General features: G+C 36.2%; 2 protein-coding genes and 1 long non-coding RNA gene across 6 annotated transcripts; all 3 read right to left on the reverse strand.

The window, feature by feature from the left end:
- On the reverse strand, window positions 204-5,013 carry LOC105159380. Of its 4 annotated transcripts, none has more exons than XR_002286675.1 (5): window positions 4,862-5,013; window positions 4,324-4,610; window positions 4,074-4,167; window positions 3,361-3,428; window positions 204-404 (listed from the first exon to the last, which is right to left on the reverse strand). It is a non-coding gene; the product is annotated as an uncharacterized LOC105159380 (long non-coding RNA). The 4 variants fall into 4 exon arrangements; XR_002286673.1 differs by having other exon boundaries at window positions 4,324-4,418; window positions 4,538-5,012; XR_002286674.1 differs by having other exon boundaries at window positions 4,324-4,765; window positions 4,862-5,011.
- Window positions 5,622-13,434, reverse strand: LOC105159588. The gene is given in 19 exon segments (XM_020692531.1): window positions 5,622-5,979; window positions 6,069-6,224; window positions 6,699-7,313; window positions 7,691-7,861; window positions 7,934-8,076; window positions 8,160-8,225; window positions 8,378-8,470; window positions 8,556-8,679; window positions 9,006-9,077; window positions 9,155-9,319; window positions 9,449-9,628; window positions 9,630-9,701; window positions 9,782-9,943; window positions 10,213-10,281; window positions 10,381-10,499; window positions 10,604-10,744; window positions 11,119-11,236; window positions 11,657-11,808; window positions 13,175-13,434. Coding segments are annotated over 18 exon segments (2,658 nt in total). The 5' UTR covers window positions 11,786-11,808; window positions 13,175-13,434; the 3' UTR covers window positions 5,622-5,916.
- LOC105159381 (phosphoprotein ECPP44-like) lies at window positions 14,100-15,231 on the reverse strand. The gene is made up of 2 exons (XM_011076427.2): window positions 14,828-15,231; window positions 14,100-14,731 (listed from the first exon to the last, which is right to left on the reverse strand). The coding sequence occupies exons 1-2, from the start codon at window positions 15,095-15,097 to the stop codon at window positions 14,363-14,365; spliced, it is 639 nt and encodes a 212-aa protein (XP_011074729.1). The 5' UTR covers window positions 15,098-15,231; the 3' UTR covers window positions 14,100-14,362.

Below are 17,171 nucleotides of genomic sequence, written 5' to 3' on the forward strand. Positions count from 1 at the left end.
TTGGAAATTGTATACATCTAAGATGTGAGAAAAGCTGTTCAAGTTCAGATTTGAGGTTAAAGAAAACAGAGTTGTTCTGATTTTGCTCGTGATGAGTTAAAAGATTATGTTTTTAGAACTTCTGAATTTTAATATTTGATTATCAGCGTTTGAAATACGATGAGTTGGATTGCGAAGGCTAATTTATGAAATCAGGCAACATCTGGGGGAAGAAAATTTTCATTTCATTTTACAACAAACTATACAAATTTATAGAGAGGCCAAAGCTCCCTTGAACGAAGTATTCTATTTTACAACAATGTATCTTAAACATTAGATGGCTGCATACGTCCTTCAACTCGTCTCACAGAATGAAAAATTCTTCTCTTGTGTTGAGACATCTTCAACTTCAATTTAATGTCAGCCTGAAAAAGACAACAGGAAAAGAATGAGAACCATGCAACCAGTCTATACTCGTCAATTAAAGGTTGAGGAACTCTGAATCTGTCATTGATTTGCCATGTGTGCTTACTTAAATAACCTCGTCCTCCTAAGAGTTGTGTGGGACATCTAAGGCTTATGTAAGAAATTTAAACACTCCACTAAACACACCGGCTAAAATAATGTACTTTGACATGATTTAGAACCAAATGGCAACTTACATATCGATCCATTTCTCTCTCTCCTCTTCCTCTATCTAAAAAAGTATTCTATGCGTTCCGTCTCTGTCAACTTCTCCCATGTTTGAAAATCCAAAATGTTGAAAAACCATTGTGTTCTTTTTTTGTACACTTCAAAATCAAAAGTCTACTATAATTTCTATAAAAGCTCCACATTCTCACTATTTTAATTTGAAAAGAACAAGTATATAAATTTTTTAAGCCACCAAGAATACGATGGATGCAAAATAGTAAAGAATGCCTAATTGGAGAACAATTCTCCACCTTTTTGCAGATTTATTCCCAATTTATTCATTGAGTTGGGTTCTGTTTCAAGGTTTGCTTTTTACAACTTTTCAATGTCATATATCTAAAATTTTGTACAAATTTTGCAGACCACCATATTTTGTCATGTTATTCACATCCGAACTTTGCAAGTGTATCATAGTAAAATTTGTCGGGAAATCATTATTATACAAAACACAACTTAGTTTATTTGTGAACTTCATTAATAAAACATCAAATGCCAAAATATTGATAAATATTGACGGTTGTCTACATGCCAATTTGATTCATTTATTTCCTGAATACATGAGCATTTGAATTGATAAATATCATAATTAATATACACCTTTTTAGAAGTGCTCTCGACAACTTAAAAAACATTTAAATCAATCATCAAAACACGTGGAATTCATCAATTTATAGGGAAAAAGGTCCGGTGAAGAAAATTATAAAAACTATTTTGTTGAAAATTATAAAAACTATTTTGTTGAAAATTATAAAAACCATTTTGTTATCAAAACAAAAATGAATTGGGCTTTTTTAGGAGTTCTGAAGCATTTATCTAAAAACATTCATCATAGGCTACTATCTGGATTAAAAAAAAAATTGTGCACCACAAGGATGATTTGAGAAGAAAATAGTTGAAAAGAATATTAATTTATAAGCAACTCAATGCACGTGCAAGTGAAAAACTTGTTGAATTAGAAGAGAAAGAAAAAAGTGAAATACTTGTGGTAGGCACATGTTTTAGAAATGAAGGCATTTGATAAGAAAAACAAATTTGTTAATAAGTTTCTGAAAACAAAATCATAGTATTTCCCAGGTCTAAGATTATCTATTTGTCAAATCTGTGTTCCTAGAAAATCATTCCTCAAATTTGAGAATTATATAATATTGAACAAAGAGTTATCAAATCTCATTAAAAGAAAATAGAAGTAGCATGTAGACGACCGTCCTATATTTGGCATGATGTTCCATTATCAAAGTTCACAAATAAATAGTTTATAATTGTATAGTAAAGAATTTCTAACAAATTTTTCTATGATATACCTGCAAAAGTGAAGATGTCAAGAACATGACAACATGATTTTTTCTGCACATCCATACAAAATGATAAATAAACAACATCAAAAAATTCTAAAGCAAGCCCACGAAGAGAACCCCACAAAATGAATAAACCAAAAGTAAATCTTCAAAAAGTATGAAGTTCTGTTCTTCATATTGGCATTCAACACTATACATGCATCCTTTGGATTCTTAGCAACATAAAAAATCCATATTCATGTTTCTTCCAAATTACAATAGTGATAACAAGGGCATTTCACAGAAATCACAGCAGGGCTTTAGGTTTTGAAGTTTACAAATTGTAAACACAATGGATTCAACATTTTTTGATTTTCAAATGTGGGAGAAGAACTAACAGAGTAGAATGGAAAGGAACATGGATCACTTTTCAGATAGAAAAACAAATCGAGAGGAAACTATTGATACGGCGGTTGCCATTAGGCTCTAAATAGTGTCAAAATGCATTATAGTAGTAGCCAATGTGTGTTTTAGTTGAGTGCTTAAATTTTCTACTTAACCCTTTTGAATTCCACACAATTCATAAGAATCTGAGATTACTTTAGTTCGCACAAAATTGACAAACCAAAATCAGGCTCAGGCCCTCAATCTTCCAACAAACGAGTATAGATCACCTAATTAAATAATTTGATACCATAAGTGCTTGTTATCTATATATCAAAATAAAATGGCTGTTATACATAGAACTGAAAAATGATTTCTCAAGTAAATTGATACCATTTTATAATTATATGCTATATGTGTTATGGACAAACAAAATCATATATTGCCTCCATATCCTATAATATGGATTAAGACAGAATTGTAAAAGAAACTAGGATATGAGAAAAGAACATAGATAACCATTGGGTAAGACTTAAACCTTAGCTCATAGAATACTCCAATTAAAGGGCATAACCAATATAACAATGATACTTCATAAACAAGAAACTTTCTAGATCCAGGGGCATAAGAGACATAGCAAAAAATAGTTTATAACCAAGAAAGATGCAGACATAAGCAACAGCGCAAATTAAACAGAACTAAAGTCCATATGAACCAAGGACAACTAGTTCAGATAATTTGAGAAAATACCACTAACCTCTAACACAAAAAGAAAATCACTGTACCATTATAATCACAGAGGTAAATATAATACTATAGCAAAGGTAGATATGTAACTATTATACATAAAACAGTCATAATTTGCTGAAATTTAACTTTCTTTCCTATCCCAATCCAGGGGATCAGAAATTCAAGCCAACCATACCATCAATTTCAATAAAGAGCAAGAGTCAAGTATTATGAATTCAGGTGAATATGCTTAGCATTAAGAATAAGAGAAAAATATAATTAAGATAAGAATATTAGTAACCTTGGCATACAATCAAACTGTCATCATCTTCATTCCTCCCAAAAGGATAGAAAGTAGTAAAATATGTCCTGCACTTTTGTGACAAAGCCACAATCACTAACAATGGCATATTTAATTCACAACAATTTGGTCGTTGTAAATATTTCTTTAACCAAAGATGAAAAGTAACAGCGAAAGACACCAACATACAAACAGGAAAGTGAAATGGAAAAATTGAACAGCAAAATGACAATGAACATTTTTTAAAAGGAACAAACAGTTGGAAGTTAAAATAAGATAGACAATGAAAAAAATCATATCCAAAATGATGTCTAGCACCAAAATCTTCAAAAACATGTCGCTTTTTTCTCTCTGCATCTAGAAAAATTCAACACACTTGAAACAAAAATTACAGATAAATTCATGGAAATAAAACCTCTGGAACACAGGATTTAAAGATCAACCAAAATGGACAGAGCAATAGTCTTGTAGACAGAAACACTGTAATAGTATCTCCACAAGTGAAAAAAACCATAAAGGGGAAAAAAAACCAAGCCAGTAGACAAGAGAACCTATAAATTTATCAAACCACGAAACCATGCAATACAAAGAGTTCACATGTACAATAATTAATGTTTACTCTCTTCAAAATTCATTTATTTGCTAGTCTACTATATCGATAATCGAACCCTAGAAAACAAAATTGAAAACAACAGATTGGGTTCAAATAATACCTCTTTGAATGCCAAGAACCAGGGAGTATAACCAATACGAAGCCTAACAATGGGGAAACTTCATGCAAAACTCCAAGATAAGAGGTGTTGAAAACTACAAAGTGACAAAAACTATTGAAGTTACACAAACAAATTGACAAAATGACGTCCAGAAATTATAACTCATACCAAATGCCTCATAAACATGCAACATTTTTATCTACATCAAGAAAAATTCAAAAATATTGGAAGGAAAATTAGGAACACAAACCTCCAGAATGCATGAAGATCCAACCATAATGGACACCACGACAGTCTTGTCTGCAAAAGCACTACCTTAGTGGATTTTCCAAGATTCAAGTTGTCCTCAAGAAACAGAAGAAAAAAAAACAAGAAAGGGAAAAAGAATCGATCAACTCCTCAAGAAAACATGAGAAAAAGAAAAATACAAGAAAGAACAAAAGGAACCGGGTAACTAATCATACCAAGAAACCATGCCACAAAAAGAGTTCACATGTTCAGTAATCAAATTGTACTGCACCAAGATTCACTTGTTCCCTATATTATGTCAAGAATCCAACCCTAATTCAAGAAAATTGAAAACAAGAAATTGCGTAGAAATACACTCTTTAAACTCCAAGAAGAGAGGAATATAAGAAATGCAAAGCCCAACGATTGTGGCATCTTCATGCACAACTTCAATAAAAGAAGTGCTGAAAACCACAAGGATTTTGCATGCAATCAACAGATCAATTTTTAGAAACTCGACCCAACCCCTTCGACACACTTGAGAATTTCACCGCCCTTACAGTTTGGTTTTCTTCTATTCCTTGAAAATCTTGGCCCTTGGGTGGGGTTGATTTCCGATTGAAACAGACACTATGTGGAGAGAGGGAAAGAAGAAAAGGAAGAACAAATAGAGTGGAAGAATAGACCCTGGTTATTAATCTCTCACAGTACGCGATCCTTTTTATATGTACTACAAAAAAGTGCTACTACAAAGGCGCGACTTCTACAGAAACATCCTTTTTTTTTTTTTGAAAAACGCGACTCCAATAGAGAAATCCTCCAAACTCCCCTCGCCGAATTCGCCCGTCGTTGTAAGACCGCTTATTCTCAAAGAATAGCCAAAGAAGAAGAAAAAGGAAGAAACCATATCTGAGCACGAGAAGTCATTGGCTGCTCCGGTGATTTTTATGAGTATTCAAAATTTTTTTTTCTTTTAAGTTATGAGATCATATAAAAATCTCTGATTTGATCGGTTCTAATAACTTCTATATCATATCTAGTAATGTATTACATTGATGTAGTCGATGTTTTTAGAAGGCATGAGATTGACAATTTTATCCGCAATAACTTATCAGGTGAAAACACGATTCTCGAGGAATTATATTTTAGTTAGAGTGGTCGCTATCAATGAATAATAGTTAAATTAAAAAAATAATATTTTTTATATTTATAATAGTATTAGAAGTTATATTGTGTGGGGGGTGCGCAAATAATTCACTAGAAAGGGAAGCATACATAAAGCAAAAGGAAATTGAAGCCCATATAGTTTGAAAACAGACTTCATCAGCAAGAACTTGGGAAGTCTAATCCAAGAATGAGCTACATCGTGCATTAATATTTGATTGTAATCTGTTGGAATTATTGATGTTTAAATCCTACCTCATGAAATAGTTTAAGGCCGTCTGCTTTTCATAACATCCTACCCTGTTAGTCAGGGTATGGCCTATGGGTAGGATATTACTTACCCATGTACAGGCCTATTGCAAGGGTGAAACAAAACGGTGGTACTGCTAACTGGACCACTTGAAGTAAACAAAAACATATTGTAAGTCAAGCTACAGGAAGGACACTGCTCCTAGGATCCCATTTCAGCATGAAGTCTCTGGGATATATCATGATGGAGCATCTCCATGAACTCCTGGAAATCACCAAGAAGAAGACCGCATTGAAAATTCATGGTTCCATAATAAGCCATGAGCAGAAAATATAGAAAGACAGGATGTTCACCTCTGACAGCTGGCCACTGCACAATTGGTTTACAATGCGTTCATCCGCACGACCACCACAAGAAAGTTGGGCTGCCCTGTCAACCAGAGAGCAAAAGATCTCCTCAGATGAGCATTGGTCTTCAAGCCTCTGAACCACTTGACGAAGATCAATCTGCTGGATAAGGACAAAAGCATTTCAAACATAGAAAGAAAAATTTATATTCTCTTTGTGCAAATAGATAGTAAGAACAGTACTTTTTCCCAAATAGAAATATGAAGAACATAATCAGCAGAAGCAACATGAACATACCAATATCTTGAACATAGTGTACATTTCAGGAACAAACTTATAGAGCAACATAGACGGGTTGCGATGTCGATTTTAATAATTTCAAGAGGCTTTGACTGAACTAGTGGAAAGTGGAATTATATAGGCGAACAAATTCTCTCTTGCGGAAAATCATCCTCACTATTGATTCTTCACTAATGGTTGAAAAGTTAGGCAGTTTCAAATCAATTTAGTCATGATGAAGCTAAAATAGATCCTTCACATTAGTCGAGTTTGCACAGATAAGCAAATTTTCATTTCAAGCGTGTGAAACAAGTACATGAACCGATTCAAAACATCTTCCATTTGTTTGACACAAACCTGAGGGTGGTCATTAGTTGTTCTTGAATTTCTTCTTGAACTACTTCCTGGGAACGCTGGTCCTGAAGAAGGATTTAATTGAGAAACAGATGATATATCTCCTAAAGCTTGGGAGACTATGGGCATCATTTGTTGCATCATTCTAGACAGATCAACACCCCCACCCTGGCCGCTATTGTCCAAACCTGAAAACATGCTTCCGAGGTCGTGGCTGTCAATCTGCTGAGCAAGCTGATTCACCGTACCCCTCATTGCAGGATTTTGAGTAAATTGTTGCAACATATTTCTCAACATGTCTGGGGAACCAACCCCAGTTTGCTGTGAAACCCCAGCCAATAGATCATCCAGGGAAGGATTATGCAGAAATTGAGACATTGCATCTGATACATCATCATGGCCATAAGCATTTCGCTTTGCTGTAGGAGCACTCCCGGTGGCTCCTCGGGCAATGTCTGAAGGTCGTCCCAAATATGGAGGATTTGCATCTCCCCTTGTTGAAAGTGATGCCCGAGATTGCAAAACCTGTTTTCCAACTGATCCAGGTTTCTGCTTCTGAGTGCTAGAACTTGCAGCATCACTATTCTTGGCTTGTGCTCTAGGCTGCCTATCTTGACTCTATCATGCATATGTACACAAACACTATGTAAGTGATAATGAGAGAATATGAATGGCGCCTCAGTGTTCATAGATGCTTGTAATAGTTTGACTGCCATGATTGATGACCATGAGTAGCTAGTAACTAGTAAGAGTCGGCTGTTGCCTTGCTTGAACATGCAAAAGTTTCATGTAAAATCATTCAGCAAAGCAACAAATGCATCACAACTGAAAAGTTATGCATGATGATGGAAGGAAACCACCTTTTATAAAATGCAGAGAGTTCTAAACCAGCTATGCTATGCTGAGATTAAGATGTTACAACTGTTTAGCAATCTGTTTCCAAGACACATACAAAAAACAATATCAAAATAGGGAATATAAAAGCAACATCTTACCTTAGGCTGAAGGCCTCCCAGTCCCAACCCAAGAGGGATGCCTGAAGATCCATCTAGATTATCATTACCTTGATTGGATCTTGACAGCCCCTCGAGGCTTTCAACATGCTTAGATGTAATTGGCCTGCTATAAGGATCGCTCTTAGACCTGATAGAAGGTTCAGTTTGTGCCTGGCAGTTCAAGGTCAGTGAGTCCAACGTCTAGAATTTTAAGCAGTCCAATCAAATTGTTACCGTCTTCACCTTCTGATCATCCATGATAGTGACATGAGGTAAAGTTTGACTGGTTTCACTTTCACCAATCCTGCTGCTGGACAAACTCCTCTGGTGACTTCTTGTATCATCTCCTCTACTGCGGCCAAGTTGCTCTTGGTTGGCTGAACACTCTGATGGGCGATGATGGAATAAAAGCCCTTAAATATAAAACATAAAATACATTACACACAACAATGCATCACCATGTGCATACCTGACTCTGCATGGCCTTCATTCTGCCAGTTAGTGGCTAGACTTCTAAGTGGGGCACCGATTTCACCTAAAATTGACGAAATAGAATTATTTCAGATGCCTGAGAAACACCAGCAATAGGTTGTAAAGAACCAGCAATTGAAACTATGGCATGTCATGTTGGAAAAGCAATAACAATGACATTAATCCCCAACGCAAATCATGCTTGACCAGACTCACCAGATTCAGTTCCACCAACTCGTGCTCCTTGCACTTCTTCTACATTTGGTGCCCTGTTGCCCGCTGTTGAAACAATAGACGCAAGTGATGCCCCTGTTCGAAGTAGAATTCCATTTAGAGAGAGAACCATACAACTAGACAGAACCAAACAAGACATGCATTCTTAAATACGGCTTACCAGTATGAATATGAATATTTACATTTCTTGGAACATTACCAACACCCACTGGACTGATAGCCACAGGATTCAGCTCGACACTAGATGAACCACCAAAAAGAGAGCTAGTTTGAAGAGGAAAAGGCTGCAAATGAAGCAGAACAGTATGTCGCTCACAAAATCCATCATGGAAAATGACAAAGTATCACAATAGAAGACAGTAAACATTTCTATCACAGATCAACATTTGCCAACAGCGAGATCTCAGGGTGCAGAAAACTTCAGAGAAAATATAGATTTGCATTTTACCGAACCTGAAGGAGTCCAACTTAAACTGTACTCCAACTTAAGGAAAGCCCTGTTATCCGAGTATGACTCCAGAATGATTACAAGAAAGAACACTCATAGTAGGAATTTGAGATTAATGAACAACATTTCAACAGCTATAATAAACAAGACTGAATTGCAAACCTGAACCATAATTGGATTAGGCCCTGATGAAGATATATAAACAGCAGGCCCAGCGTTCACAAAAGACTCACCCTGCACAGGCATCAGAAGATGTCAAATGACTTGCATAAAAAAATGGCCAGCTGCTGAAGTCATGGACAAGGACCTACAGGAGATTGTCCCAAGCGTAGAGTCAAAGTTGTCCTCCCCAACTCTAGCAGAAGTGCACCTAAATGTTGCATTGCAACACCTAATTGCACAGCTTCTGTTTGAACTTGGCCCCTTACAGCAGGATCACTTGAACCTCCCTCTTGCTCTAAACGACCTGCAGTGCGCTACAAAATTGTGGCAGATAATAAATGGAATTAGAAACTAAAGTAGCACAACAAAGCTATATGGATAGAGATTACAGAATTAAAAGTAAAACAAGAAGAGGCGAACAATCTCCCTAGAGTGGTGCTTACACATAATGCTGGAATGGCATGGTCATGAAGAAGACGCTGCGCGTGTTGCAGAACACAGGTTAGAGCCTCGACAGTCGGATAACCACCTGAATTTGTAGGCAATTCACTGGTGGCTGCACCACCACTAGCACTTGGTGATAGATATGTCACAACAACAAAACTTGAGAGGACTAATTTTATTACCATTTTGTGGAAATGCCAATTGCATTCGGTTCATAAAGTCGGAAATCGTGTTCAGCGAATCAGGAATTGGCTGCTTATGGGCAAAATTAAGACATTAGCTAAGATTAAAAGTTAAATTTGAAGCAATGTTAGAAAAGTATATTTATCTACCATGTCCAACGATGGGATGGAAATTGCTGATCCATTTGTGGTTTGCACAGGATAGGATGCAGATTGACCATGTAAGGCTTGCCAGGGGACAGATTGATTTTCACGGTGACTTTGACTGCCAGCATTTACCTGTGACCCTTCTGTTTCATTTCCATGAGAAATCTGAACACGAGAAGATTGACTGTTCTCAAGCCCATAATTTTAGAAAACCCAAAAGAAAAGACAATGCCAACTCTACTAGGATGGTCTGCCCATAAGAGTAAATAGAAAGGGATATTACCAAAGTTACTAATCATGGTACAGATGCTTTTTTTTTTTACATGGGAGAGTGTGCAATGGCTAGGGAGACATAGCTAAGCATATAGTAAAGATTCACAATAGCTGAAAGAAAGATAGTCCTAGCTCATTTAAGAATAGAAAAGAGACACTACCAGAAGACGAGGGTGCATGCCTCCTGGCATGTTGGCTATGCTTATTGAGTTCAGTACTGCCCCAATGACCTAAACAGTGCAAATTAGTGAATTGCTGTTGCAGATACTAGTTTAAACGTTCAACAATCAAATGAACATAAAAACACTAGGATAACTAGACAAACACACCCGACTTAGATCCGGTATAACAGCCTCCCCTGCATCTCCAACATTTAAGGCCCCTAATGCTACACTGGGGGCGATTTGCCCAATCTGATTGTGTGGGCCACCAGCATTGGAATCCTGTCCTGTATACCACCAAAAAGGAAATAAATATGGAAAGGAGAGAACATTTGAACTAGATCAAACCATGTAGTAAAAGCTAGAGTTAAAATGCAAGTCATCATACTACCTCTGTTACCATCACTTGAAGTAGCTTCTCCGCTGTTGGAGCCAGGAGATTGCTGCCTTTCAACTAAATGTAATGTGTCCCCATTTTCCACATATGTTATTTTGTTAAGGTAGACACAGTAAAGATTATTGAGTGTAATAACTAAATTGCGCAAAAACAAAAGTACCGAACAAAGAAGACCAAAATGTACAAACAAAAATTTATTATTACATTTGTCACAGGAAAATTACTGAAAGAAAAAGGAATTTGCAAGGGATAACAAGCAGCTTAATCAGAATAGACAACAGTAATAACAGACGAATATTTTATTCAGTTGAAAAATGAAAATGTTTAATCTCAAATATCTGAAGAGCGCACATATAAATAATTCCCAAGAACAAGTCATATACCCTCCTCCATATCCTATATTGAATTTAAGAAGCCAAGGCTCCATAAACAATGCTTTTTACATTGCTCTGCACATAAATATGCAAAAAATATGTGTACAGAATGTATGCTTATAATTGGTAGGATACTATATTCAGAAAGAAGGTGATCATCTTTCAAGACCTTGCCCCTGAAAATGAGACGCTGCTGCCCGACGGGAACACCAATTTCACTAGCTATTTTCTCCTTGAATGCAGAGATCACAATCTGAAATGGGCAAATTGGGGAATGCTGATAATTAGTATTCTAAAGTGTTTTATAGGTCAATGCAGCTAAATTTGGTGCAAGTCAGACAGTGATGATGCTCTTAGTATTCTGAAGTACTTTACAGCTAACTCAAAATCACAATTAAAGTTGTCTCTGAAGTAAGAACTCATGCAGTCATGCTCCTGAATTCATTCCTCTGTAAATAAATGAAAATAAAAGGTAACGATATCCTTTATCAATAAAGCCCTTTACCCTTCCCATCCAAATATGCAGAGACCTACAGATTACTAGACTCTGGTTCAACCCAAATGCAATTTCAGCCTTAGAAAATTTATCAGAAACACGACATTTTGGAATACACGTATTGCACATTTTGACTTATTTTAGCTACAAAATTACGACCAGATATCAAAGGTTTACATTCTTATCAACATAGAAGCTGAAAATCCTGGAATCCAGGGTCTTGATATTCAGCTGAAGAGTTGACTCGGAACTTTGATCAGACACATCACTCGCACTTGGACCCTCACTGGACTGCAGATTCGCCATGCAACTTCAGAGGCAATAAATATCTAAACAAAATAAACATCATAATAAAAAAAAAAAAACAATTAACACAACAATCATCAATGTGAATGAAAAGTAGAAGGGGCAAAAAAGTGAATACCAGGCAGAATACATGGCATGGCAAATATATATTTTAAGTTAGATCTTGAGGGTGTTTGATGTGATAATAAACATGAGACCTCATAATCCATCTCTATAACTAGATTTTAGAATGAGTGAAATTTTAAAAGTATGCTTATGGACTTGGTATTTATGGGTGGACATTTACTTGACTGTCTAAAGATAAAACTTTGTCTGACCAAAAGAGAGAAGCAGGAAGCAGGCAATATGAGACAAAGGGAAGATATCTCTACACAATTGAAAGGAACACAGAGCTGTCTTTCTGCCAAAAACCCCAGGACCAAGATCTAGGACTGCAGAAACATGTGCAATAAACAGATTAAGGGAGACTGCACAAATTAGCTACTAGACAACATTAATATAATGTATGTATAGAAAATCCATCACGAGGGGACGACCCTAGCACCCATCATCAAGTCATGGACTATCCTGTGGATTAAGTGTGAAACATACTGCTGGAAATGTGGTTTGGGTGCCAGGTTTTGTGTTCAGTGTTCCTGTCCTCCGTATTCCACACTGCCTGGGGATGAGAGGCAGGGATCCTATGCTCAAAGATCTTAGTAAAGATCACTTTTTTATATTGTGACATTGGAAAATTTGGGATCATCGGTAACTTCTTTGTCACATGCCAATTGATAATGAAAAGCACACGACTATACCCATCTTCTTCTTCACTCAGCCTTCTTCGTTTCCCCATGCTATTTGCATGCATAACCAACAAACATAATAGAAACCACAAAGGCATTAATTTTTAAAAATAAATATGCATGAAGAAAGAGGAACCCTGTTCAAATAACAGGTAAACTACAGAAGACCAATTAATAAAGAAAACTCAGAATTTGCTAACAACTTCATGTAATCCATATCATTGCCTCAAAACCGATAAATTAACAAATCCACATGGCAGCCAACACACAGAACTGCCTTAACATGACATAACATAACTGATACAATCAAACCACGAGGAAACACCAGATTCAAGCGCTCAATGGCATAACATAAAATCATGGAAGCCATTCAGAAAAACAAGAAAGGATAAGCATTTGAAAGTTTAAGAATAGGACATAAGACAAAACTCGGATTCTACACTAATGTTACAACTTCCGCATTGGCGACACAAAAAACATAACCAAACAAACGCAATAAATCATCCACATGCAAACATTCACTGATCATAATGTACAACAAACATAAAACTCCCACAGGATTTCCATCAAAATGAATGCAATATAAAATAGGTGAAACTCCTACGTCGGCGACGTCGGGATCAAATGAGAGAATAATCGCGAGCTAAAAAGAGGTCCGATTTGCAGAAGCTGGAGCAACAAAACGAAAAACAGAATCTGCCAGGCGTAAAATGCAATCAGAATATGAATCACATTCGTCCTGAGTATATGATCACACAGCGATTCTCTTGTGAAAACTCCCACCTGTGCGAATAGCTAGCTGTCGTGTTGTTTGAAACTGAAATTGCTATTTCCGGGACAGCGATTTTAAGGCAGGGAAAAGGAGAATAGAAGAAACGCAGTTTAACTGATACAAATCTGAAGATTTTGATAAAACCATTCTTTAATTAATTAATTTGGATGAAAATTGTTAATGGGTCGGGCCCTACACTATTTTAGATATTGGATCTCATTGTTTGGATCATGGATCCACTACTTGGACCCCTTTTGAATTCAGCCCAAAGAATATCCCCTCCTCAAATTCTCAAAATTGGAATCAAGGCTAAATAATTGAAATTTCATTTTATTTTTAAGTTATTAATGGTGGCCGTATGAAAAGAAAAAATCAATTATAAAAAGAAACAATCATGATACGATGAAATTGAGAAAGAAGTAAATTCATAATTCAACTCCCCCATCTTCTCTATAGATTCTTATTCTTAAAAATGCAAATTCAGTTTAGAGCCGTAACACAGCGTGCTTTCGTCCTGGCTAATTCCAAGCAGTGCACGCCCAGCTACTCCATTGCATGTACATAGTACGTGAAATCAAACAGATTAAGACAAAGAATTCGGTGTCTTCAATTATTTAAAAAGCAGGTAGAGATAAGTGGTCATAAATAATTATGTTAGTTTCCCACAACACCCACTTGTCGACGTCTTCACAAGATTAAGTAGAAATAAAGTAAATAAAACCTGAGAAAACTAGCTTGTAAGGCCTTACACAAAACGAAGGAACAATATATCGATCCTTGTATTAAAACAAACAATATATATATATATATATGGACACATTCTAGGACTATGGTACAATGATGAAACTGGAAATCCCTTAACAAACTTCAACTTCAGACATAAATAAAGCTCATATATAGAGCATAACAACACTATTAACAAGCCACCCACACAATACCATAACCATCATCATCGACACTCCAAATCACAACTATATCATTATTATTGTTTAAACGAAAACCAAACATGAATTTTCTTTCTTAGTGGCACGCACTCGCAGCTTCCTCCTTCTCTTCATCGCTCTTTGAGTGGTACCCTGGGATTTTCTCCTTGATCTTTTCCAAGAAGCCTTTCTTCTCCTTCCCCTCAGCTGAGGTGGTGTACTCGGGGGCCGCCGGCGTTGGAGGTGGCGCCTCCACTTCCTCTTCCTTCTTGCCGCCGGGAAGCTTCTCCTTTATCTTGTCCAGAAGCCCTTTCTTCTCTTCAGGTTCTTGATGAGTTGGTGTTTCGTCACACTTGTGATCTTCTTCCTTCTTTTCTCCGGACACCTTTTCCTTGATCTTCTCCTTCAAACCCTTCTTCTTCTTCTTCTTCTCTCCACCTTCCTCTACTTCTTCCTCATCACTCGACTGCAAATCATATCAATCACGACAGTAGAAAACACAATCAGCACATGAAAATACACAAACACATTAGATGAATCAATGAAGAAAAATCAAACTTACAGAGCTGCTGGAGCTGCTCGATCGGTGAAGCTTCTGGAGCAGGCTCTCATGCTTCTTCTTCTCTTCCTCCTTATTGTGTTCCTCGCACACCTGAACTTTCTCCTCAAACTCAGAGGCAATCGCCGCCTCCTCACATTTCTTCTCCTCCTCTTTCTTCCCCCCGAAATCGAACAGTCCGCGATCAGTGGCCTCCACCGCCGGTGAGGAGGAGTCGCATGGCTCGCCACTCTTGTTCTCGTCGTGGTGGTGGTACTGCGCCTCGTCAGCCATGATTTCAGTCTCCTTGTCGACTAATAGAAGGACGGAAAAGACTCTGAATTGAAACACAGTGGATGGAGAAACTTGCTGTATTTGCTGGAGAATTCCAAGCTTGGAAATGATGGTACGTATAAGTGGTTGGAAAGCGGAAGTGGCGGGGATTTATATAGGAAGGCAACGCGGAAACGACGCGACTAAGATATAATACTACACAAATTTTTATTCTATTCATTTTAATTAAATTAATTACATAGCCATTGCGATATAATCAATACACAATTATTCTTCTTAAATTGTGCATACACATGAAAAATATTAAATATCATTATTTGTCTTAAATTGTGCATACGTCTAAAATATATTATATTTATTATATATAATTAGTCTATATCTAATCAAATTGAAGTAAATTAAAATTTTGAAATAATATTACCGAAGCTGTAGAAAGCCAATCAGCTGCTCCCATTTGTAACCGACGCCGACCCGTCGATTTCTTACTTTATTAGCATTCATATTTTAGGTATACAGAGATTTCTTATATAGTTTTTGATGACAAACTTTCGGCTGGTAATTAAACTTGTGTGTCAGTGAGTGGTTGTTTTTTTCTAAAAAAGAATAAAAGTAAAACATAATAACTGTTAATTTATTATGATTTAATACAAGTTTTATATTTATTTTTATCAATTCTGGTAAGTTCAAGTATTGCATTTTTACACTTGGTTTTGATGTCATAGAACACTTACCTCACATTCTAGCTGTCTCTGTCGTGATGTGTTTATAGAGATTATATTCTTACAACATTGTATTGAATATTTATTTTTAATTTTCAAGAAAATATATTAAGTTATTTAGATTCTTTTTAATAATATCGTGACTATTTAAATATTTGTGAATCAATAAATAAAAATAATTGTATCTTAAGTATTTTTAAAAAAAATTACTACGTGATTGGTATAACTTTTAGCACGCGTAGTTTGATTATAAATCAATTTAACTCGAGTAAAAGTTTTTGAATAAAAAAAATACAATTTATGTAAATTCAACACCAAGAAAAATGAAATTATTGGAGAGATCTCCAAATGTCATTCAGAATAAATTGACAATTAAAAATAAACGCTACAGGGGCAAATAGCAATTAAAACAAGAAAGTGGAGAAAGCAAGCAGCTGGGAGACGGAAGCAGGGGGCCAATCATGGTACATCACGTGGGCGGTAACCATACCTATGGACCCAGCACGTCGGCATTGATTGGCTAAGCGTGGCTGGAGAATTCGATGAGTTTTCTCGAGATTCTTGCAGAAGTGCGCGGTAAGCCTGGACCTCCTTCCATCAATACATTGACACGGACGGGGCCCCGCTTTGGACAAGTGTCGGTTTGACGGTGCAGGACCTTCTTTTTTGGATACCCATGGTTAGGAGTTGGCATTCAGCTTCATAACCCTTATTTTTTAAGCTTCCACTTCTCTGTCGGCGGGCCCCACTCATATAACAAATAATATCATTTTTCTCAAAAAAAAAAATAATAATAATACCAAGACTTTCAAGTACCTGGCTGCAAATAATATTAGTGTAGAGATTGAGATAGATAAATTTTAGGCTTACTCATATTGAAATTGAACTAAATACTGACCTCATCCACACAGCCACAAAGACTAAATTGGTTAGGCTAATGGTCCTTTAATCTGCTAATGGGCTGTGGATTAACGAGTTTGAAAATGCTATTCGATAAAATTGTGTTGACTCCTTTAAATGTATTGATTTGAATTTAAATATAATTGCTATAGCCATCATTAAATATATATCATAGGATTTTATATTATTTTTAATTACATATATTGATTAAAATTATTAATGTGTATTTAATCACTCATCAATACTGTGAAAAAAAAATTTAAAAATACAAGATTCAAGGTGACTTATTTCTCCTTGACCTCAAAGAACTAAACAAAAGCATTGAAAATTGGCAAATGGGCCTGTATTTCCATTGTGGCAAATAGTTTGGGCATGGATCCGGTGGTAAGAGAGTCTAGACCTAACAAAACCCAATTCAGTAATTAATGCCCCGATCCAACCCAAAACCTGATGGG

The sequence above is a fragment of the Sesamum indicum genome, linkage group LG3 (genome assembly GCF_000512975.1).
Source record: "Sesamum indicum cultivar Zhongzhi No. 13 linkage group LG3, S_indicum_v1.0, whole genome shotgun sequence".
NCBI classification, from domain to species: domain Eukaryota; kingdom Viridiplantae; phylum Streptophyta; class Magnoliopsida; order Lamiales; family Pedaliaceae; genus Sesamum; species Sesamum indicum.

What these genes read in the sequence shown, in the direction of transcription:
- LOC105159381 (XM_011076427.2), bottom strand. Translation starts at nt 15,097, where the DNA reads ATGGCTGACGAGGCGCAGTACCACCACCACGACGAGAACAAGAGTGGC. An exon ending in CGAGCAGCTCCAGCAGCTCT is followed by an intron (nt 14,732 to 14,827) that starts GTAAGTTTGATT and finishes TATGATTTGCAG; the next exon opens with TCGAGTGATGAGGAAGAAGT.